General features: G+C 51.0%; 2 protein-coding genes across 8 annotated transcripts in view; both read left to right on the top strand.

The window, feature by feature from the left end:
* Window positions 1–3,730: 3,730 nt before the first annotated feature.
* ERAL1 (Era like 12S mitochondrial rRNA chaperone 1) lies at window positions 3,731–12,286 on the top strand. Of its 4 annotated transcripts, none has more exons than XM_052804307.1 (11): window positions 3,731–3,841; window positions 6,126–6,278; window positions 6,379–6,506; window positions 6,594–6,671; window positions 6,838–6,884; window positions 7,252–7,313; window positions 7,764–7,876; window positions 8,392–8,784; window positions 9,304–9,453; window positions 9,744–9,824; window positions 10,151–12,286. In XM_052804307.1, the coding sequence occupies exons 1-11, from the start codon at window positions 3,817–3,819 to the stop codon at window positions 10,271–10,273; spliced, it is 1,353 nt and encodes a 450-aa protein (XP_052660267.1). In that variant the 5' UTR covers window positions 3,731–3,816; the 3' UTR covers window positions 10,274–12,286. The 4 variants fall into 4 exon arrangements, with proteins under 4 accessions (XP_052660267.1, XP_052660268.1, XP_052660266.1 ...); XM_052804308.1 differs by having other exon boundaries at window positions 3,822–3,841; window positions 6,359–6,506; XM_052804306.1 differs by lacking the exon at window positions 3,731–3,841 and adding an exon at window positions 5,720–5,862 and having other exon boundaries at window positions 10,297–12,286.
* A 742-nt stretch (window positions 12,287–13,028) lies between these two features.
* The window catches only part of FAM222B (family with sequence similarity 222 member B), a 37,945-nt gene continuing 27,707 nt past the window's right edge, over window positions 13,029–23,266 (top strand). For 2 of the 4 annotated variants that reach the window (XM_052803220.1, XM_052803221.1), the window contains exon 1: window positions 13,088–13,167. The gene's annotated coding sequence lies outside the window, so the exon portion shown is untranslated. Of the gene's footprint in view, window positions 13,168–23,266 lie in introns of all 4 variants that reach the window. The other 2 variants (XM_052803223.1, XM_052803219.1) reach the window with 2 other exon arrangements.

Consider the following 23,266-nt stretch of genomic DNA (forward strand, 5'->3'; position numbering starts at 1 on the left):
GCTGCTGGCCCCGGAGCGTGCGGGTGTTCCCGCTGGGATGGGGGAACAGGGGGTGCATGGAATTGAGGTCCCGGCTCACGCTGCTCTTGCAAAGCTGCTGGGAGCTCGTGGCCTCCCCACGGTCACCATGTCCCCGTGGGCTCCTTGCCCCATCCCTGGGGCTGCTCCTGGTCAGCCCTAGGTGGGGGCAGAGCCTTGTCCTGCTCCCGCACGGGGTTGAGCATGGAGACAGGAGCCACTGAGGATGGCTGATGAGCTCCAGGTGCATCGCCCTCGTTAATCCGGGGAGCCGATCACTGTGGGGGCACCCCAACCAGTGGCACCCCAGGGTTCAGAGCAGGGCTGACGTGGACCAAAGGCTCTGCCTGTCCCAGCGGCCAGGCTGGTGGCAGCAGCTCATGCTACCACCATCTCCCCCCGCTCTGCCGCTGGCTGCGCGCAGCCCATGCCCTTGCCCTGCCACGGGAGCCCCGGCCCAGCCCGGTGCACCCTTCCCTGCACTGGGGGACAGCAGGGTGGCTCTGGGGGGTACCTGTCCTTCTTGGGGTCAGCCTACAAGCAGGACCAATGGTGCTCACGTGGGGGGTTTTGCTGCACTGCCCTCCCAGGCGCAAAGGCGATTCCCTCGTGCCCTCAAGTTCTTCCATATCCCTCCCGAGCTGGGCAGGGGCATGGGCAGGACAAAGGGCCCCATCCCAAGCACCCTGCAGCAGGGTGGCCCTGCAGATATACCGGGTGGGGACAGCTTGGCAGCCCCCAGCGGCTCCTTATCTGCAGCCAGACGTGCTGCCCTGGAGCAGCAGGGCTGGCAGGAGGGCTGCAGCACCCGGGGGGTCCCGTGCGGCACCTGGGGGTCCCCACACCAGCTCTGTGGTGCAGGCCTGGGGGACACTCGGGGCCCCCTCTGCCCCACGGGGTGCAGGGCCACAGGGAAGGGCTGCCCTCAGGTGCTGTGGGTGCTGAGCAGGCAGTGGGGCTGGCATTGGGATAATTCCGTGGGGCTCACCTGGGGCTGGCAGGCCTTGGGGGACTCTTGGGGACACTTTGCCTATGTCCCTGCTGCAGGTGCTGGGGTGCCTGTGCTACAGTTTGAGGAGCACTCCAGGCCCCCCCAGGGCACCTCTGGGTCACAGCAGGGGCCAAAGACAGGAGGGGACAGTCCCTTGCAGCCCCCAAGTCCCGGCATCCTCATGCCTGGGGACAGGCTGGTGCCAGGGCTTGACCCTGTGCCACCTCCTGCCAGGGTCTGGCCAGGCTGGGGGGAGCGTGGGTGATGCTGTCCCTGTTCCTGTCACCCAGAGGTGAGAGCGGGTCTGGGGACATCTCGCGTGGCAGGGCAGGGTCCCCGATAGCCGGACACTGCTGCTTATCAGGGCCCCCCCCGCAGGCGGTCCCGGCGGGGGATTATCACCTCCCTGCAGGCGACTTCCAGGAACGCCGTCGTGTGCCAGCGCAAACAACCCGGCGCAATGGCATGGTGCTTGTTGCAGGATGTGGCCCTGTGGGGACAGACAGGGCTGGGGACACGCATAGCTGGAGGGGGGACATATGACCAGGGTCATGCACAGGCAGGTGACACTCATGGCTAGGAACTGCAGCCATTTGGGGACACACATGGCCAGGGGACGAGTATGACCATCATACTTGTCCCCTGGCCACGTGTGTCCCCATTTGGGTCATGCGCAATGAGGTGACACAACCCTCTTGGAGACACACATGGCCAGGGGGACATGTCCTTTGGGGACACACGGCTGGGGGATACATCCCTCCAGGGGACACATCCCCCTGGGACGGGGCACATACAGGCAGGGGACGTGTACTCCCAGAGGACTTGTCCCTGCAAGCTGGGGAGCACATCTTTTTTGGGGGGACACACTGCTAGGGGACACATCCCTTGGGAGCATATATGGCCAGGGGACACAGTGCTTTAGAGGTCACCCACCCCAGGGGGACACAGGCTCCCTACATCCACATGCATGTACCTCATCTGGGGGTGCCTGTGCAGGGTGACCCCCTGCATCCACATGTCGCCCCGCCACCATGCCGGGTCCCATCCCTGTGGGGCTGCCACCCTGCCATGTCCAAAGCCCCTGTCCGGCAACTGGGAACCAGTTTGCAATCTGTAGCTCCCAGTTTGGGGTCCCCCCCACCTATGGGGACAGACCATCCTGGTGACCACAGGGGTCAACACAGGAGGACAGGGGGCTTGCGGGGGGCCACCCCCCGTGCCAGAGGCACGGGGGGTGGCCCCCCGCAAACCCCCTGTCCCCAAGCCCCACTATATGGGCTATGCCAGGCTGGGGGGAGCTGCTTGGGGCTGTGCCCCCCCCCCAGGCATGAAGGGGTTAAGGGGCCCCATCCAGCTGTGCAGTGCAGATGTGAGATATGCAGATGAGGCAGAGCAGGTTTTATAAGGCGGGTGCACACCCAGCATCCCGCAAAGCCCCAGTGCCACCCCCATAGGTAGGTGCCACCTCCTGGGGAGCTGCTGTCCTGCTCTGGGGTGGTGGGACTGTGGGGGGACAAAGATGGGGTAGGGGGGATGTTGGGGTCAGGGGAGTATTGGGAGCCTCCATTCTGCTCCGGGGTGGTGGGATTGGGGGGGGGGGGATAAAGGGGGTGCTGGGGTGGGGAGGCTATTGGGACCCTTCATCCAGCTCTGGGGTGGTGGGACTGGGGGGACAGGGATGGAGTAGGGGGGGTGCTGTGGTCAGGGGGGCTATTGGGAGCCTCTGTCCTGCTCCAGTGTGGTGGGACTGGGGGGGGGGGGTCAAGGAGGGGGTAGGGGGGATGCTGGGCTGGGGAGGTTATTGGAAGCCTCCATCCTGCTCCGGGGGCAGCAAGACTGGGGGGGACTGGGATGGGGTGGGGGGATGCCAGGGTGGGGAGGCGGTGGCCCCGGTGACCGTGCTCTCTAACGGTGCTCTCCCCATCCTGTGCAGGCGCTGCTCTCCGTTCGCCCCGTGGCATGCTGCCCGCCGCCCCGGGCAGGATATCATCGTATACTGTAAGTTCACTATGAGACACTACAGTATAGATGATGTACTCCCCCGGGCTGCACCCGCCGACGGGCCCAGAGCGCCGGCTGCGACGTGGGACCACGGCGTGGGGCACGGATGGATGGGGTTACGCGGGGCTGGGACGTGGGACACGGGACCGGGGGACATGCTCAGGGAGTGTATGGGGTGGGGAAGGTTGGGGGGACGGGGGCACCCCGAGGTGCAGGCGGCTCCGGGAGCAGCCAGGGACCCGTGGCCAGCGGGGAAACCGTTACCATTACTGAGTTTAGTAATGGTAACGGTTCTGCCGACGGTCGCGCACGCGGCACGGCACGGCACGGCATGGCACGGCGTGGCACAGCACGGCACGGCATGGACACAGCGATGGAGCCCAGGGGTCGGGCATGGGGCAATAAAGGGGGTTATGGCACCATGGCTCTGGCTCTCCTTCCTCACCACGTCCCCTGGGGGCTCCAGGCCCAGCGGTGGGGCTGGGTCACTGGGGTGTACTCGGGGGCTCAGGGGGTGCAGGGCGGGACAGGGAACCTTGGGGTGCCTTTGGGTGTTGGGGGGTGCAGGGGTGCCTTGGGGTGCAGGGGACCAGGGGGTGCAGGCAGGGCTTTGGGGTGCAGGGAGCGCTGGAGTGCATTGGGGTGTATTGCAGGGGTTACTGGGAAGAACTGGGAGGCACTGGGGTGTGTTGTGAGGGAGACCGGGGAGACTTGGGGAGCATTGGGGTGTGTTGCAGGAGGTGCACTGGGATGCCCAGGATTACATTGGAGAAGAGAACTGGGAGCATTGGGGCTCACTGGGGAGCATGGAGGAGCAGTCAGATGCATGGGGTGTGTTCTGGGGGCACTGGACATCCTGGGGTGCACTGGGATGGGTTGGGGAGTGCTGCAGGGAGCACTGGGACACACTGGGGTGTGTTGTGGGGGCCACTGGGGTGCACTGGGCTGTGTGATCATAGAATCATAGAATCATTTCAGTTGGAAAAGACCTTCAAGATCATCGAGTCCAACCATTAACCATGCCCCCTAAACCATGCCCTGGAGTACCCTGTCCACTCACTTTTTGAATACCTCCAGGGATGGTGAATCAACCACTTCCCTGGGCAGCCCATTCCAATGTTTGACAACCCTCTCAGTAAAAAAATTTTTCCTAATATCTAACCTAAACCTCCCTTGCCTCAACTTGAGGCCATTCCCTCTTGTCCTATCTCCAGACACCTGACAGAAGAGACCAGCACCCACCTCACTACAACCCCCTTTCAGGTAGTTGTAGAGAGCGATAAGGTCTCCCCTCAGCCTCCTCTTCTCCAGACTGAACAGCCCCAGCTCCCTCAGCCGCTCCTCATAAGACTTGTGCTCCAGGCCCCTCACCAACTTGGTTGCCCTTCTCTGGACACGCTCCAGCAGCTCAATGTCTTTCCTGTAGTGACGGGCCCAAAACTGAACACAGTGCCCGAGGTGCGGCCTCACCAGTGCCCAGTACAGGCGAACAATCACCTCCCTGTTCCTGCTGGCCACACTGTTCCTGATACAGGCCTGGATGCTGTTGGCCTTCTTGGCCACCTGGGCACACTGCTGGCTCATATTCAGCCGGCTGTCAACCAGCACGCCCAGGTCTTTCTCTGCCGGGCAGCTTTCCAGCCACTCTTCCCCAAGCCGGTAGCGCTGCATGGGGTTGCCGTGACCGAAGTGCAGGACCCGGCACTTGGCCGTGTTAAACTTCATACAATTGGCCTCAGCCCATCGATCCAGCCTGTCCAGATCTCTTTGTAGAGCCTCCCTACCCTCAAGCAGATCGACCCTGCCTCCCAACCTGGTGTCGTCTGCAAACTTGCTGAGGGTGCACTCGATCCCCTCATCCAAATCATCAATAAAGATATTAAACAGAACAGGGCCCAACACCGAGCCCTGGGGAACACCACTCGTGACCCGCCGCCAACTGGATTTCACCCCATTCACCACGACCCTCTGGGCTCGGCCATCCAGCCAGTTTTTCACCCAGTGAATAGTGCACTTATCCAGGCCACGAGACGCCAGCTTCTCAAGGAGTATGCCATGAGAGACAGTGTCAAAGGCCTTGCTGAAGTCTAGGAAAATAACATCGACAGCCTTTTCCTCATCCACTAGGCAGGTCACCTGGTCATAGAAGGAGATCAGGTTGGTCAAGCAGGACTTGCCTTTCGTAAACCCATGCTGACTGGGCCTGATCCCCCTTATCCTGGACTTGCCATGTGAGTGCTTTCAAAACAAACCATGATGGAGCACTGGGGTGCACTGGGTGCACTGGTGTGTGTCGCGGGGGCACTGGGGTGTGTCGTGGGGCGCACTGGGGTGCACTGGGCTGTGTGATGGGGCACTGGGGTGCACTGGGCGCAGTGGGGTGTGTTGTGGGGGGCACTGGGGTGCCCTGGGGCGTGCTGCGGGGGGCACTGGGGTGCACTGGCCTGTGTGATGGGGCACTGGGAGCACTGGGAGCACTGGGAGCACTGGGAGCACTGGGCCCTATGCCAGGGTGTCGCCGAACTGCGCCGCGCGGTGTGGCCGGCAGGGGGCGCTCCCGCCGCGGCGTCCCCGCCCATCGCCCCGCCCTCGCCCCGCCCACGCCAGCCCGCACACCGCCCGCCGCCCTCCTCCTCCTCCCCACAACCCCCTGCAGCGGAGAGTGGCGCGCTGGGCCCGCCCGCCTCCTCTCTATGCTCCCCCGCTTTGCGCCAATGAGAGCGGGCGCCGCTCGCGCTCCCAGCCTGCCCCGCGGCGGGGCAAGATGGCGGCACACGTCGCCCTGGCGGTGCCTCGGGCAGTGCGCTGGGCCGTGAGGGTCGCCGCGGCGGGGCCGCTCCTGCCGGGCCCAGGTGGGGAGGGAGCGGCCGAGGCCTTGCTCCGGGGTGGGGGGGGCGGCGGGGGCCGCCGCCGGGCGCGTTTCTGAGGCGAGCCTGGTGGCGGGGCCGCTGCAGAGCGGGGGTGTGAGGCCGAGGCGGGCCGAGCGGGGCCGGCCCCGGAGGCCTTGGGTGAGGGAGGAGGGCTGTCCGGGCGCTGCGGGGTGGGGAGAAAAGGGGACGACACGATTTTGGGGATTTTTCGGTATATGCGGTGGTTGCCGCTGTTGTCCTTCCAGCCCGTCTTCTGGAGAGCTGCGCCCCGCAGGCCACCGTGCTCCCTGCCCGCTGGAGTGGGAGCAGCTCCGGGCTGGGCAGCATCCTGGGCATCCCTGCCGAGAAGCCGAGCGATGCCCTGGGCCAGCACCCACCGCCCGTTGCCACCAGCAAAGGTGAGTGGTACCAGCTGCCGCCCCAGTCCCAGCGCTGGGACAGGTGATCCTGATCCGCTGTGGGTTTAGCAATGTTCAAGTTCTTTCTTTTCCCTCGTAGAGGAACAAGCCCGCCTGATACGGGATCAGCCTGACCAGCCCCAGAACCCCAAGGTTTTAAGAATTGCCATTATTGGAGCGCCCAATGCTGGGAAGTCCACGCTCTCTAATCAGCTCTTGGGCAGAAAGGTAAAGCTGGGGTGGAGAACAAGTTCAGGTTGCTAAATTGCTTTTTTTGACCTATTCTGGCTGTGTAACATGTTTAATTTCTTACAGGTTTTCCCTGTCTCTAAGAAAGTGCACACAACCCGATGCAAAGCCCGGGGTGTTGTCACGTACGAGGACACACAACTGGTAAGCTTTCAGACCCGCTCCTGCCTGGGACAGTGGGGACTGTTAGGCAGACATTGCAGGGTTTTCTCATTTGTATCCCGTGGGGTCCCTTCTAATTGCACAAATATAAGTTTTAGCTTGGCCACTAACTGCAAGCAACTTTACAAGATCTGTCTTTTCTCTCTAGATCATTCTGGACACACCTGGCCTCACTAGTCCCTTTAAAGCCAAAAGGTATCAGCGCTGTTGTGGGGAGAGCGGAGGGGCGTCCTGTCCGTTGTGGTTCGATAAAACCAGAGAGCGATTTCCACTGTACAAAGTTTGTAAAATAAGAGTGGCAGAAATGTGTATTTTCAGCCTTATTTTGGTCTCCAAGTTTATTATTGTTGCAATTTCAGTAGCACACAGAGCCTGTGGCATCCCTTGAGCCCTGTTACATTTGATTCTGCATATGTGCATGTAAGGAGGGATGTCACAGCCCGTAAGGCAGCCTTGTGGCAGCTGGGATTATGGAAAACACTGGTTTTCCCCTGCTTTGAGGGGAAGGAAGATGATTGTGATCAAGTGTGTCTGGCTTACTCGTTTGCATTTGTCTTTTCAGACATAAATTAGATAAAGCCATGCTGACAGACCCATGGGACAGCATGAAACATGCGGATTTAGGTGGGTACTCAAGTCCTCTTGGATGAAGCCAAATCCTTTACCTGCCACAGAAGTTTACAGCTCTCTAGCTGTGGTATCTGGATGCTTATGGGGCAGCAAAGGCAGCCCTGGGAGTGTGAACTTATGAGGGAGGAGGGAAGGGCAGTGAAAAGATTTGAAATATTGAGCTGAGGAGGGGGTGAGAATTGCCTGGTGCTGAGAGGAGGCAGCTTGTGTTAATAATTGGGCTTGGATGTTAAGTTTTAGCATGTGTGATGTCATTACGATGACAGGTATAAACTGCATATTATTATCAATTAAAATGCTCCTTTTTGGTTCCATCCGTGTGCTCTCCTGTAGAAGAGAGAGAAGTAGCAGCAGGAGGGAAGTGACCATAGACTGTAGGGAAGCTGAAAACGAACATTTTGGAAAATGCAGGTTCATTCTCTTTCCCTCACTCTTTTCTGGCAGTTCTTGTTTTGGTGGATGTGTCGGATCACTGGACGCGAAACTCTCTGAGCAAGGAGGTGCTGAAGTGTCTTTCTCAGTTTCCCCAAATCCCCAGTGTCCTGGTTCTGAACAAGGTAAATGAGGAGCTTGTTCTTTCTGCCTTCTACAGTATGTTAGGCTGGCATCTTCAGACAGTACCTGGCATCAGCAGTGGTGTGTTTTCAGGTCACTGAGTCTGGGTGTGTTAAAGGACATCGGTTTCCCCCTCTGTTGCAGAATATTTAAGTGTGTATGTATATATATGTGCTGCATGTGCAAGCATCCCTGAAGCTATATGCTGCAGACTGGGGTTTAAATCGGCCTGGGAAGAGGAGCTGGCACCACAGGGGGGTTGGCCAGCAAGAATCTCAGCAGAGCTGACAGTGAAGGTGTTGCTGTCACGCAGACAGTGTTTGGACAAGCTGTACTGGAACTAGTGACACGCTCTGGTTTGGCCTCTGGTTGTAAAACTGTCCGGTTCTGTTGCAGAATCCTTGTCCTGCAGCAGCTGCCTCCCCTGAGTGGTTTCTTCTGGCTCCTTCAGATCCAGGGCCCAGCTGCCAACCTCATTTAGGACAAATTTCTGACACCTCTCTCTCTCTCACTTTAGGTGGATCTGCTAAAGAACAAGTTTATCCTGCTGGAACTAGTAACTGAACTAACAGAGGGAATTGTAAATGGAAAGAAACTGGAAGTGAGATCTGCATTTAAACATAATTCCAGTTCTTCAGCAAAGTCTGCTCTTCAAATCACTCAGGCTTCTCCACTTGACAATAGGGACCCTGAGTCTCACTGTCTGCAGGAAACAGATCAAGCCCAAGAAGGCTCTAGCTTGGACAACACCAGTGATAGGAGAGCTTCTGAGTCCAGTCTTGTCACAGAAGAAGCAGAAGGGCCAAAGTGCTCTGGACCCAGAGATCTAAAAAATACGAAAGGCTGGCCGTGCTTCCAGGAGATCTTCATGCTGGCAGCTCGCCATGGGGAGGAGGTGGATACGCTTAAGGTAACTGCAGTCTGAACTTCTGTTACGCTTTGAGACTGGTGTGCTCTTACCCTTGTGGGACTCCAGTACTTCATACTGAACTTCATCTCCTGTGAGGAAGTAGCAGAGCTGGTCGTCTTGGCCTGGGGCGGGGGGGGTGTTGTCTGTCAATGTGAAGTATGTCCATACTGTATCTCTAGAGTTTTCTGTACAGAACTCTTTTTATTTGGGGCTCTCCAAACAGCAGCTTGTTCATAATGATGAAGCCACCCGACGCATTATCTTTCAGCTGCAAGGGATACCGTGGGCTTTTGTAACTCATACAAATGGCTCTAGGGAGGTGTGACCCTTTGGCAGGGTTTGAATTTCAGAAGCTTCCCTTTCTCCTTTCCCTGCCAAAGAGACTAAACTACTGCCCTGATGCCTGACTAGCAGCAGCGTCCTCATAGCGACTCACTGCAAGATGAGCACAGGGGTTGGTGGCACCGCGAGAGTGGTACGTGACAGCTGATGGGTGTGATGTGTGTTTTGTGCTGACAGCGGTACCTCCTGATGCAAGCCAAGCCAGGCCCTTGGGAGTTTCACAGTGGGGTCTTGACCAGCCAGTCACCTCAAGAGATCTGTGATAATATCATCAGGGAGAAGGTACTGGAGTACCTGCCACTGGAAGTGCCCTACGGCGTGGTTCAGGTGGGAAGCATGTGCAAGCAGACTTGCCTTTGAGCTGTTTTATTGGAAATATCAGACTATGTGATGAGAATCCCTTTGTCTGAATCTGTGAAATCTGCCAGACTCTTTACAGGCCCCATGGGGTGACTTGGGACTCGCACGTCGGGTGCTGAGAGATCCTTTGTGTGTTTGAAGGGGGGTCCTCCCCTGCGTGCTCGTGTCGGGGAGCTGAGCTGGCGTCTCTGAGGGAGTGGTGTTTGCAGTTCCCGAGGCGCTTTGCAGAACTGCTGAGTGCGCGCTTGCTGTTGCAGGTGACGGAGATGTGGGAGGAAGGACCGAGTGGGGAGCTCCTCATCGTGCAGAACCTCTTGGTCCCAAGGAAGTCTCATATGGTGAGTAACAGAAGAGAGATGGGGCACTGGGGAGCGTGAAAGGAGGTTCCCTCGGTCCAGCCATGCGCATCCTAGCTGTGTCCCCCTCTCCCTCAGCTGAGGGGTCTCTGTTGGGAAGAGCCAGGTGCCTGACACAGTCACAGGCTGTTCAGTAACAGCTTACACCTTTCTGAAGTTGCCCGTGGTTTAATCTTGGGATTTCTCAAACTGCTATACCCCCTTTAATTGCTTCTGTGGCTGCACTGTTGTTTTCTTGGGTGATTCCTCCTCGCAGTTAAGCAATGTAAGGAGGAGTATGATGATCTTCTCTCTGGGTTTTAACACAGATGATGTTGATTGGAAGAGGAGGTAAGGTTATCAGCAGGATCGCTCAGGAGGCTGGCCAGGACCTGATGAATGTTTTCCTGTGTGATGTGCGCTTGAAGCTCAAGGTGGATATGAAGAGTTGAGCTCTTTGCCTATATTTTAACAGCCCTTGGGCTCTCTGGTCATGTGGAGAAACTGGTCCTGTGGGTATCCTGGCACTTTTGTTCAATCCAGAAACAGAGGATGATGGAATCAATATAGCGGGCTGAAGTAGAATATATTATTCTTTGGGGGAATGGCCCAAACTGAAATAAAATCTTCAGACCTTCTACAACACCTTATCTTGTGGAAGCTGGGGACAGACATCGGAGAACCGGCTGCACGCACGATTCTAGTACTGCGTTTACAGAGCTGTCATCCGCTACTTTTGGGCGATGTCTCGCATCCTTGCTGTCAGGTGTTTGTGCCTGGAAGTTCAGGAGCATCTCCTGTCTTTTAGCGGACAAAGGGTTGCAGTGAAGGATTATCAGCACACATTTGCCATCTCTTCTGAAGGCTGAATGACTCCAGCAGTGGTCATGCAGGAGGAAGAGGCTACCGCTGCCCGCACAGTGGTCTTATGTTGGCTTTCCTCCCTGCCCCGTTGAAGTTCATGGGTGTGAGTGTATGGCCGTGTAGGGAGTCGGTATTGCCCAGGCAGCCTGGGTGGAAGGCTTTGCTGGCTAGCAGAAACACTCTGTTATGACTGGGTGTGACAGAGGGAGCTCATAAACTCTCTGTAGATCCTCTAAAGGCCAGTGGTTTCCAACTCCTGTGTGGGAGCCCTTCCCATAGGCTTGCGTGTACCATCCTCTTAGATTACTGCCAGCTGCTGCTTTAATTTTGACCTCTTCTGTGCAGTAGTTTGTAAAAACACTTGTTCCTTCTTTCCCTTGTCATCCTTTCCTCCAACTTCCTAAGCAGTTTGCTGCTCCTGACATGTGCTACTCGCTCCAGAGGGCTGGGTCTGGTCACAGACTCATCTGAGTGGATTCCCGGAGAAGCGAGAAATGGAATCGTGATCCGTTCTCCGTGTGTATACAAGCTGCTTCCCTGGCCACTGGTGAGAGGAGCAGGGAGGTCAGAGAATGGCTCGCTGGGCTTGCGAGCATTTGCTGGAGCATATTAATCAGAAAGGGAAACGGAGCAGGGAATAGGCATCTTTCTGCCTCTGTACATCTTGTTTCTGGTGCGTGCTGAGGTCCTGCCTGTCCACCCCTCTGGAAGATTGGCTAGTGAATGAAAGTGGAGTGGTTTGGTCTGAAGGTGCTGCTAGCAGCATCTTATAGATGCTCACTTCTTCAGAATGGCTTGTCACGCAAAATGAGAGTGGACCCCCTTTTCTTAGGAGTTTAATAGTTTATTGCACCAAAGTTACTTCAAAGTCATTACTCTGCACCAAGATCGCAGATACAAATGTAGAGGCCGTCACAGCTAAAGAAAAGCCCAAAACAGGAACAGCAGCGGGTTCTGCAGCTCAGGTTTAACGGGATGTTGGGGATGGAGAGCAACTGGCACAGGTCAGGGTGCGAGCAAGGCTTGGAGGCTGGAGGAGCAGGGCTGGGGCCCTGCGTGCCGCTCTGCGGAGCCCTTGGCATGGAGCGCGGTGGAGCCTGGCACCACATGTGCGTGCCCGGGGCTCTGCACTCCGCGCCAGTCTGTACGTGGACCTGGTGTTTGGGGGCTTGAGTTTCGTCTTCGCTGTGCTCACGTGTTTGGAGCCCTGGGGAGCTTCCTGCTAGAAATCCAGGTAAATCATCCCTGTGTGCTGTTAATAAATTAACATCCCTGAGTGACGAGACACACAATTAAGAGATGTGGTGGGGTCTGCTGGCGACTCCCTGCTCCTGCCTGGAACCCAAACCCGTTGAGCAAACCCTGTGCCCGCCGTCCTCCGGTGCAACATCAAGGAGATGCTTTACCGGCACCGGCAAAAGCCTGCATCTGAGCCGCTGAAGGATTCTGCCATCAGGAATGCACGATTGTCTGAAAGCCGGGTTGAGAAGCCTCTGGACTGGCCTGCCTTGTTTCCCCCGGAGCAGGGGACACCGTGGTCCCTTGTATGCTGCTATCCGACTTTTGTATTTTCTTTGCAATAAAATGAGGTCCCAGCACAAGCGATTGTTCTCATCTCCTTTCTTCCTCCCCGTCAGCCAGACCTCCCAGCCACCACCTTCCATCCGTTTCATTCCAACTCCAACCAGGCTACTTTTATGTCTTTCCTCCTTTTCTTCCTAGCCGAGCTTAGATCCCGTTTGCTGAGCTGTGGTTTCTGAAGGTTACGCCTTGTAGGGGGAAAAAAAAAAAAATAAAAGCCGGGTAAGCCTGCTTTGAGGGGTCGGCAGTGTTCCATCGGTCAGGGGTACAAGGGGGAGACCGTTCCCTTTGTGCATCTGTGGCGCCCGGAGGTCAGGGTCAGGCTGATGCCGCCGTCCTGGGCGGGAGAAGGGATGGAGCCGAGCCCCTGGGGCCGATGGAAACGCTCCAGGCGTGGGAAGAGGTGAAGTCTCTCGACTTTCTGACCTACAGCTCGTTAATGAGGTTTGATAATTAGGCTAATTAGCCCGGTGCGAGCCAATCGCAGTGGTGGAAATGGCTTGCTTTAATTGACTTTAGGAAGGCGGCGGGGGGGGGGGGGGGGGTTGTTCCTCGAGGCCTCCTTGGTGCAGACGAGCCGGGCTGGGGCCGTGATTGAGCCTCCGCCCCACCGGCCCCGGTGCTCGGCGCTGTACGCGCCACCGGGCGCCGCCAGGGGGCGGGGCGGCGCGGCGCTTTTCCCGCCCCTCCCCCCCGGCCCCTTCTGAGGGGAAACCGGCGCATGCGCGGGGGGGGCGGGGCCGGCGGGGCCGTTGGCGGGCAGCGCGCGTGCGCGGGAGCGGCTGGCGCAGCCACCACGGCGAGAGCGGGCGGCGGCAGCGGCGGTGGCGGCGGCGAACGGTGGGGCCGGCAACGGGCACAGCGGCGGCGGCGCCATGAGGCCCGGGCAGGGGCACCGAGAGTAAGTACGGGAGAGAGGCTGGCCGCCGTTTACCTCACAGGGCGGCGGGACCGGCGCGGCCCACACCCCCCCCCCCATTGTCCTTCCCGGGTGTCCCCTCCCCCCATCTTCTGAGGCAGCGTGAGGTACCCCCGCTGTCGTGATCCTCCTCCTGTCGCGACAGCGCTGCGGGGCCGCTCCCGGGAGGCGGCTGAGGGACGGGACGCGGGGACGGCGGAGCCGTCCCCGCGTCCCGTCCCTCAGCCGCCTCCCGGGAGCGGCCCCGGCCCACCCGCCTCCCCGGGGGCCTCCTCCCCTCAGTCCGGAGCTCCCCGGCTCGTCCTTGTGAGGAGACGAGGGGGTGGGGGGGAAGCAGGCAGCCCGCCTAGGCTCCTCTCCAACGCCGGCACCCTGGAGCTTTAAATACCTTTCCCTTGATATCAACTACACAGCGGGAATCGCGATAATACGTCAGCCGTCGCGACAGAGAAATGCCTTCAGGAAAAAGGAAGGGGGGGGGATTGCGGTTGCGATGTGTGCAAATCCTTTGTGTGATTCTTTCCCGAGAAAAGTGTCTTTTTGCGAGAGGTATGGTTAATAAATTACTCGTCGTTTTTATTTCCTACCAACCATTTTTCAAGCGTCTTAACACAAGCATGGAGAAAACTGCAGAGCTTGACTTATCTGTTTTCAGTCCACTCGTGCAAGCAAAGTGCTTAAATGCTTTTGGTTATGTAGCATATGATCTTCCCAGAGCAGCACCTGCGAGGGCTTACGGACGTGTTTTATCCTTCTCTTGGTATTGCCTCTAATTGCTAGGTACAAGTTTTAGGATTAATTGCAGGTACAGCTTAGTAAGTTAAGTAATAATTCGTTGTACTCGCTTCTTACCATAGTCCTTAATTTTTCTTGCTTTAATCACATCTAACGTCTCAAGAAAATGTAAGTTTATTTGGAAAACTTTTTGCAACAGTACTTTTATCTCTTTATTGCACAGACCCAGTTCTTTGTTGCACTGGTAGTCGCAGGAGAGCACGCTCTCAGTAGACAAGGTTGGGTTCCCGAGTGATGTCATTTGTGCTGGAGCAACGGTGATGACTTTGTGATTGAATAAATCCTACTGGATGTGTCAGGCTTCGTGATTTTGTGTGTGTGCGTTGTAGAAACTTCATCTGATTCAGCAGCCGACTGAGAAAATCCTGTGATCGGCACTACGTAGGCAGTAAGGGAACATAGTGATGATAGTTGCTTTTTCTTTTCAGCACATGTATTTCTGATCAGGTCTTCTTTCACTTAAAGAATTTGAATTTGTTAGAGTCCATTCATTTAAGTAAATTCATAAAGCAATGGGGAAAGACACTGTTGAAGCATATTACAGATAATAGTGTTGGAGAGAGCAGGCTTGCACAGCCAGCAGCCTGGAGGGTGACAGATGCAGGGAGAGCATTCAGGTGGGTCTGGTGTTCTGTAAAGCTAGTCCAGAGGGTCCAAAAACTCCGAGGGAAACGGCAGCGGCAACAGAAAGCAAGCAGTGGTGGATTAACTGATGGGTAATTTTTAGTAGAGGAAGGTCTGGATCAAAAGCAAGTAAGAGTCAGAACAGAGGGTAAGATTTGCAATAAATACAGGATCTAAGCTTTCAGGGGAAAAATACTTCCATAAAAGAAAGGCTATTTATTTTTTAAATTATATTTATACTGTGCAATTGGGTAGAATTTCTGAGGTGAAGAAATCAGAGATTGACCCTTTTCTGGGGGAGCCGCAGGTCGAGCTGGAGCTAGAAGATGAGTTCATGAATAGGCTGTAATTTACAAGCATCGCTTCACGTATTTTCAGTATTTCTCAACTATTTTAAGAAGCCATATTGAGTTCAAGCCCAACCAGCCTGATTGTCTAGAGAGAGGAAGGATGTGTATTGCTGGAACAAGAATTAAGCAAAAATAGATAAATCTGACATAATGGATGACAAGGGAAAGATGATTGCTGAAAGATGCTGGCACGCTCTCTGTTCCTTCATGCTTGGCGTATATTTTGTTACGTTACATGGCTTTTGAAGTGTAAAAAAAGAAGAAAAGAAAAAAATCTCATTTTGTGCTGAGATAAAAGAAAAGGCAGGTGCTTAAATTCTGTTAAGGATCAGCTCTGATACTGGCATTAAGTAGTGACCTTACTTACAGTTACCCTTCTGTCATTTTGTGAATTTCTCAGTGGAATAAATAATGCACTTAGCACCAAATAAATACCATTTAATAAGATGGTATTTTTGATCCCCCTTTCACTTCACATTGCAGACAGATTCACACTTTTTCTGCTTGAGCGTAGCCTCGGGTGCTATTTCTGTTAATAACATTAAAAAACATGTTGGAGAATGTCTACATAGTATTGTTCTTTCTCCAGATGCAAAATTATGTTCTCTGTAACTTGGATATTTGCCTTCATTTAAGTCTTATTTGTGTTTTTTTCAAGTTGTCCCCTGATAGATGAGCTCTTATATCTACGTTTGCTTCTGGGAACTGTTACCAGATCAAGAGGCGAAGTAAGGATTTTTGTCAAGGACTGAAGTATCTGTATTTTCCAGAAATGCAGACTACTGTATGATGTACAGGGAGCCTTAGAGTGTGTCCTCACCTGCACTCGCTGAAATGCCTGGACATGGGATAGAAACTTCTACAGGTGTCTCCTCCCCAGTGCAATACTTTTCTTTTTCACCTTGATTTGTCCATTCATCTTTATTCTTCTTCATTTTTGACCTCAACTTGTTACTGGCCAGCACACGGAGATGGGGAGAGGAGGAGGTGGAGGTGGTTGCCCTGACTGCCCTCACCCCAAAGCCTCCATCGCTGGAACATTTTGTGTTCTGTATATTGCTGGCTCGCTCATCTTCAGCAAGGTAATAGTGAGGGGAGTTACTGATTTATGAAGATGGGAGATGAAGTAATGTCCATTCTGTATTTCTCTAAAGCTTGGTAACTTCCAGGATTCTGGGATTTATGGAATTATTAAATACACCACTGAGAACATAGCCACAACCTGACTTGCTTGATTTATTTAATAGATGATCAGAACTTTTAAAGAATTTCTTTAAGAACATGTAGTTCACTGAAATACTACACCCAACAGTTGAGTAACAGGTCACTCTGTTGTGCTGTAGACTGTAACCAGGGCCTGCTGACTCCTCTAAGGCTGTTTATGGGGTGAGATGCTCCCAAAGATGAGTAAAGGTTTCACAGTTTTCTGCATCTGTAATGGAGTGTATCACCCCACCATTTTCAGCATTTTAAACGTTTTCAAACTGGGAAATTAAGTGAATAATTTAAATTTTTATTCCTTGTGTGGTATGCCATATTCCCATTTTCCCCATTGTATTTTGTGACTCGTATTAAAATCTTAACCGTAATGGTCTTTGAGCAATTTTTCTTTTAATTGCAGATCGTCAGTTTGAATACGAATGCTAAAATGAGTTTGTCACGCTATTCATCGTTTTTTTCTTTCTAAAAAAACCTGCTTTCCAAGTACTGATTCAGCTGCTGAGGAACAGAGCTCCTGAAAAGGCTTTCTGCTGACTGGCATCCAGAAAAGTTGTTTTTAACTTTGCCCAAAGATGTTTTTCCAACGGGTTGTATTCCTCAAAAGCTAAGTTTATTATCTGAAATAGGCATAGTTTGGCCTCGGTCTTGCCTACACCTGGAGCTGACAGAGACTGGTGTGTTCATGGGCTGCTGGTTTCCATGTTTTTAGTAATTTGATTTAAATGGGCACTTAAAAAGATGACAACAACTGTGACGCATGGCTGATCTGGCTTCATAGACCCTGTAGACCCCTTTTCCTTAATTCGGTATGTTCTGTCTGAGTGTCTCTTCATGCCTCCCTGCTCATTTTGTGTTTGGTATGTTGTTGCTATAATTATTCTCCCATTGTGCTCAGGAATTATGCATAGTTTAAGTATTCCTGTTGCTTAACTTCTTTATACTGTTTGAAGATTACTCCCAAGTTTTCAGGGTTCATGAAGAAAATGGTGATATTTCGTTATTGGAATAATTTCACAAGAATATAGTTTGGCTGCAGTCTGGCTTTGGTACAGAATAGCAGGGGTGTAGTACTTAGGGTGTGCTGGGATGAAAACTGGGAGAGATTTTTAATGTAAGTTTTCAAGTCCCATGCTGCGATTCTGGTCTGCTGGATGGTGTTGTGTGTGGAGTGCATGGAGCTGTTGAGTTGAATGTCTGGGTTATTGATGTATGTAAAGATAACTGAACTGCTCCAGGCTTTTAAATAGATGCGTTGATGGGTGTACTATAGGGAAATGTGTTAGAAAACAGGTTTTCTGTAAATGCAACACATCTGAGACAAACCTTTAAGTAAAATTCTGTTGAATTAGGTGACAGACCCTGCCTCCAGCGGGAGTGGGCTCTGTAGCATCTTCAGTGTACAATGAGTGAGAAGGTTTTTTAATTTCTTACGATGTCTGTAGTAATGTGATGCAGAAAAGGTGAACCATGAAAGTGAAGCTATTTTTAGTATTTAAAAAAAAAACAGTCAAAAAATGATCTACCGAGTGATACGTTGCTGACGTCTGTAGTGCAGCCAACCCAATTAAGGTGCCGTATATTGTTTCCAGCAGGATTCTGATTGTTTCTAATTTGGGAACCATGTGAGAGCAAGTGGAAATAGGTGAAATGACATGCTTTGCTCTTTGGAGTGGATCTAGCATCTAGTTATTTTCTGTAATTTCACTTCTCATACTTGGGCAATCTTCCTGTCCTGTGCTTCGCAGATAAGATGGTAGCCATGCACAGCCTTCCCAGGTGACTTCTTCCTATGTGGTGGGTGTGGGGTTCCTGGCAGAGGAAAATGATTTGCTGCTATAGGGAGAGCACAGGGCAGTGGAAAAGAAAAAAAAAATCGTGTGAGTTTTTATTTGGTAAAATATTGCATAAGTCAGTGTTCAGTGGTGTGGATTTTTTTTTCATTTCCTGACCCCAGCGTATCCTTTGCTGTATCCTGCTATCTCTCTTCTCGCCTTCACGTTGTTAAACTTCGAGCGTACATTTTAGAGGACTTGCGTATCACAGTCCTGCCCTTTCCTGTGGCTGTTGCCTTGCCACTCATTTTGTTCCTCTCTGTAGGCAGTTTCTGCACGCAGAACGCTTTGAAAAATGTCGTGTGATTACTGTCTTGAGCCAATACCATTTATATATATATAGTTTAAATTCTGTTGGATGGAAATAGCATTGTATGAGCCTTTTAAAAAAAAATTACGCAGATGCTCCCACTGTCCAAAGTAAACTTCCTCCTCTGCTAATCTTTTTTTAAATCTGGAATGGAAAAAAGCATACATTTTTAACATCTGGAAAGGGGAGCCCTTCATACCTACTTTATTATTCTTCTATCCAGCATTGCACTTCATTCATCCTTCTATTCTGTCACTGTTTTTCTTAAGTTTTTTGTCTTCTAAGCTAGAGGAATGTCGCGTGCTTTGCCTTCATTGTGGACAGGCAAAGTTAGGTATTTGCTTGCCCTTCTCTTCCAGCTCATGACTCTGTTCTGATTCTGGGTTGGGTTTTTTTCTTCAGCTACAGAAAAGTTCTCAGCTTTTGCCTAGAATGGGTACTGTGTTCCTAGAGCTGGTAATTCATGCATCCTTTGACTTTAAATTGTTCACAACTATGCTGAGCATTTGTGAATGAGTGTGGAGGAAAATCAATATATGAAAAGGCCAGAGCAGGCAAGGGAAGACAGCTCTTCCAGCGCCTTTTTCCTGGTCACACCATTGCCTGATTTTTAGTTTTCCTGCCCGTGAACTCTTCAGTGTTTAAATTTAGAAATGGCTTGTTTTGGAACAAGTCACTTTTAAGATCGTTTCCAGAAGATTTGTGTGTAATTTAATCCCATTCAGGTTTGCTCCTCTGCTGCTCTTATCTGTGTTTAGCTTGTTATGCGAGACTTCAGGTTGCTCATTCTCCCTGTACCTCTCCTGGTATTTTCTAGAAATTTGGGTTTTTTACCAGTCAAAACTGCAACAGCATTTATGAAGCCTTTTACACTTTTTCTATTCCCTGTTTCCATTCATTGACAAGGTGGTATTTTTAGAATTGTTATTTTGTTAAAATAGCCTGAATGTTTAAAAAATAAAACTTCAGTTTCTCTGAAGGATCTCATTAGTGATTATTATTTACATGCTCTAGAAATGGAATGCATGTACTTTAGAAATTAGCCAGAATAATATATTTAATATTTCTAATGTATATTATCTTGTATTTACTATTCATTTCCAACACAGCTTAGTTTAATATTTCAGGGCGTCTTCTTAGAGATTATCAATGAGTGAAGTTGCCGATGAAGAACCAAAAAAAGGCTTCTCAAAATGTGACAGTACGACATAACATTTCAACCACTTAAATTTAAGTCGAGGCAGGAAAGAATTAAGATTTTACATACTTCCATCTAGTGTGCGTGAGGGAAATTGCATCACCGGTTAAAATCCCAGCCAGTCTCCTAGCAGTTCCAGTTGGGCAAGGATCATCTCATCCATTGGTCTTTTTTGACCAGTTACTGCTGATAAACTGTGTAGCATCCCAGGGCTGACAGATTTTAGCTCTAAGGGTTTATGTGGCGGTAGCTTTGCGATGTCCATAAAATGGCGACACGCGAAGTTTAAGAAAAATCACCTTTCACCATGTGGCGTTCATACTCTCCTTCAGTGTGTTCTGCTCTATTTGCTTGTCATTCTGTGCTAGAATTTCAGCTGCTTGATTTATGAATTACTGCTATTGAAATAAAATTAAAGCGGCTGTTCAGTTATTTAAAAGCCAATTAAATCTGATTTTATTCTGATGTAACAGTTCCAATGAAAGTGCATAAAACGCAGTCTGTGGAAGAAAGTTAAATCTAAAAATGTTTAGTGTTTATTTTTTATAATCTGTGCTTTAGATGGCTTGACTTGCCAAATACAATCCATTGCAATCTCTCAGCAGTGAGTTCAGATGTTAGAAGTTACTCTAAATAAGAAAATAAAACAGTTTTGGTGTTTTCAGTGATCCTATGTGAACCTTTAGCGGTGGCTGCTGGTTGGAGAATTTATTCAACCCAGAGAAATTAATTTCTCTTGTTTGCAATGCTCTTGGAGAATATAATTTATTTACTAGCCTTTGGTGACTTTTGAAGGTAGAAACAGTGGGTCTTCTGGGACTTGCATTTCTCAAATCATGGGCTGTACTGTCTTGAGGGATCAGCATTTATATTAGTTGAGTTTCCAATATCAGAATGTACCAATTACTGTGAGGTCCCCTGCTCACAGGGTGCTCAGGACGAGATGCTTTTAGAAACACAGCCCAAGAACCTCAAGTGGTCTGCGCAGGACAGACAGAGATGCATCGTTTGTTGTGTGGTGTTGGGGAGCAGAGTTCACTCTCAATGATCTGGTGGGGTGCGGACATGCTGAAAAGCTAACGGTACCAGAAAACACCCTACCGAGCCTTACAGTCCTCAGTTGTGTTAGCAATAAATACAGCAAGTGGAGAATGAGCAGGTACTTTTCATTATGTGTGGCAATTAAAATGTATCTCTTGATTGTGGCATTTCTTATTAGGGGAAATGACAATGCCAATCCCAGTTTTATTTTGACAGTTTAACACTGTACATTATATCTTCTGTGGGGTGGGAGGGTGCTGGCTGAGCCTATTTTGATATTAAGGGTCTGGTTTGCCTTATTTTTTATTAAAAATAAGTCATATTGCTGTGGATGTAATTTTATTTCTAACTAGGCAAGCCTGCACTAGCACTAGCCAGCTCTCAGGTTTGTGGCGTCTGTCTCCGACAAGATCACAGATACGGAGAAAATGATTTATTTTAGTTTCCAACACTTAGATAAAACTCTGTTTTTGTGCAGATGGCACTGAAAGGATAACACATAGCTCAGACAAAATCTGTATAAAGCACCGTATATTTGTTCCAGAATCCAAATCTTCAGTACATCAGTAATATTGAGATTTATACTTGTATCGTACTAGCCTGGGTTTTTTCAGCAGATAGAATTAATTGCCACATGTAGAGGTCAGTGGGGTTGGTGTACTCCAGTCTGTCTGCTCCGTGCATCTTGGTGGAGTGCTTCCAGCTGCCCAGCCTGGTACCCGGAAGAGCTGTTGGGTATTGTCTGGTTGATACTGGAGAATGTGTTGGGGTTTTTGGATGGAAAACGTTAAGAGTGGTGCAGAGCAGGAGTGTGAGGACGCTCGGCTTTTTCGAGAGAATTGGAGATGGTACAAGTGTTTGTGAGGGTACCTGCTCTTCTGTCAAAGGCTTTTATAAAATGCTTTAGTAGAGCATGATAAAGAAAATTCTGATAGTTGCACTAAGTCTAAATAAATATTTACTAAACAACATTAATGGATTTAAAATGTTTTTAGGAATAGTTATTAGTCCTTCAGTCTTGTATGGTGAAGAGAGTTTTGTCTCGATGGGGGGCTGCCATTTTAATGCTTCCTGGCAGGAGGCCTATTTTGATCATGCAAATTAGGTTGGAAAAAGTAGGCTAAGCCATTAAAAAGTAGGAGAGATCATGAAATTTTAAATTTTTAATGTGGCTTTTTTCCTAATGATTAAGATTTTTGTTATCATTGTTTATGTATGTCATTTCATTTCCTTAATTCTCATGTCCTCATCCCTTAACACTGACAACCTCGGTGCCAGTTGCTTTTGCATCCACTGCTCAAAATGGAAGACATAGTCTGTTGGCTATTTTATTCCCAGCAAGGTGCTTGGAAATATTGCCACGTGGTGGGTTTTGTTGTATAATTAGAAATGCAGATACAGACTTTTTTGTTGCACCATGGTTAATTTTTTCTATTCTGTTAATGTTAATAGGGACTGAAGGTTAAACTTGGCTTATGTAAACTCTGAGTATTTGCAGGATGCTTATTGGCAAGGGGATTAATTCTGGCAGTGAGAAAGAGGCACGCATGCAAATGGGCGAGGATCAGAGCTGGTGCCCAGCCCGCTGCTGGATGGGTGTCAAGTGAGAAGACAGTGGGGTTTTCACCAGGATGATCTCTACGGGCTCCACCTTCCCCATCAGTTTCTAGCTAGGGGAACGAGCCACTTGCCAGCAGAGTGGCACGGCACTGGTGGAACATGGGGGCCCGCTGGGGATGTGGGGAAGAGCCCCCCCGCTACTCCTCCTGGCCGGCATGTGGACCTGCTGGCCACCATCCTGCAGAAACACTGCAGCCCGTCCTTTGCATCCCGCTCCTCCGGGCAATGAGCGCGTCAGCAAAATAACTATCTTGGTGCCTGCTGGCTCGCCAGCTTCATTTAATTCTATTAATTTTTAATAGAAAATTAATATTAAGCTAGCATACTTCTAACGTGACTTTGCCTGTGTGCAGAAAGACCCCCCATTTGTGTTTGCTTTGGAGGAGAAGAGTGTTGGATCCTGCAGGAGTGAGACCCTCGTGGTGGTGCCAGCAGCCAGAGCAGCATGGGGCTTTTTGCTGGGGGACGTATCTTTGTAGGGCTGTCACCTTCAGCAAATACAGTAGTAGTGCCCTGTTCCGCTTCAGTGATCACAAATATTGGTTGGATTTCAAATGTATATCTCTAAAAGTAGTGCTCTGTGGCGGGGTGTTGTTTGTATGCTCTGCTGCTTGGATAAACGGAGGGGAACAAGGGATTGCCAGCTAAATGTGTGCAACAAGTGTATTGTGTGTCAATTAGCACAGAGCTGACCTGACCAGTGTCTAGTGGAAAATGCCAAGAGTTGAATAACAATTTTATGAGGACTCCAGTAAATATTAATTTAAGTGATTTAAGGTTTCTATTGGTGAAAAAAAGCGCATATTTTTAACGGTGGTTTTCACTAGGAGCTAATAAAGGAGAGTTGTGTTGGAGTTGGCGAGTTTGTACCCAGTCACTCAACTGTGGCTTTGCTACAGTTGATATTCTGCAGCCTCCAAAACAGTAAACTTGAAACAAGAAGGCCTGCTCTGTGAGTTGATGGTATCTTTCTCGTTAAGGTAGATTCTGGGAAACTAAGCTGCATTCCTTAGCTCTTGCAAACCTTTTTAATTGTTTTTTCTCACAACCTTAGCTCGATCTTATCACGTAAGTAATTGTTGCATCATAT

Source organism: Harpia harpyja, chromosome 12 (assembly GCF_026419915.1).
Source record: "Harpia harpyja isolate bHarHar1 chromosome 12, bHarHar1 primary haplotype, whole genome shotgun sequence".
Classification (NCBI taxonomy): Eukaryota; Metazoa; Chordata; class Aves; order Accipitriformes; family Accipitridae; genus Harpia; species Harpia harpyja.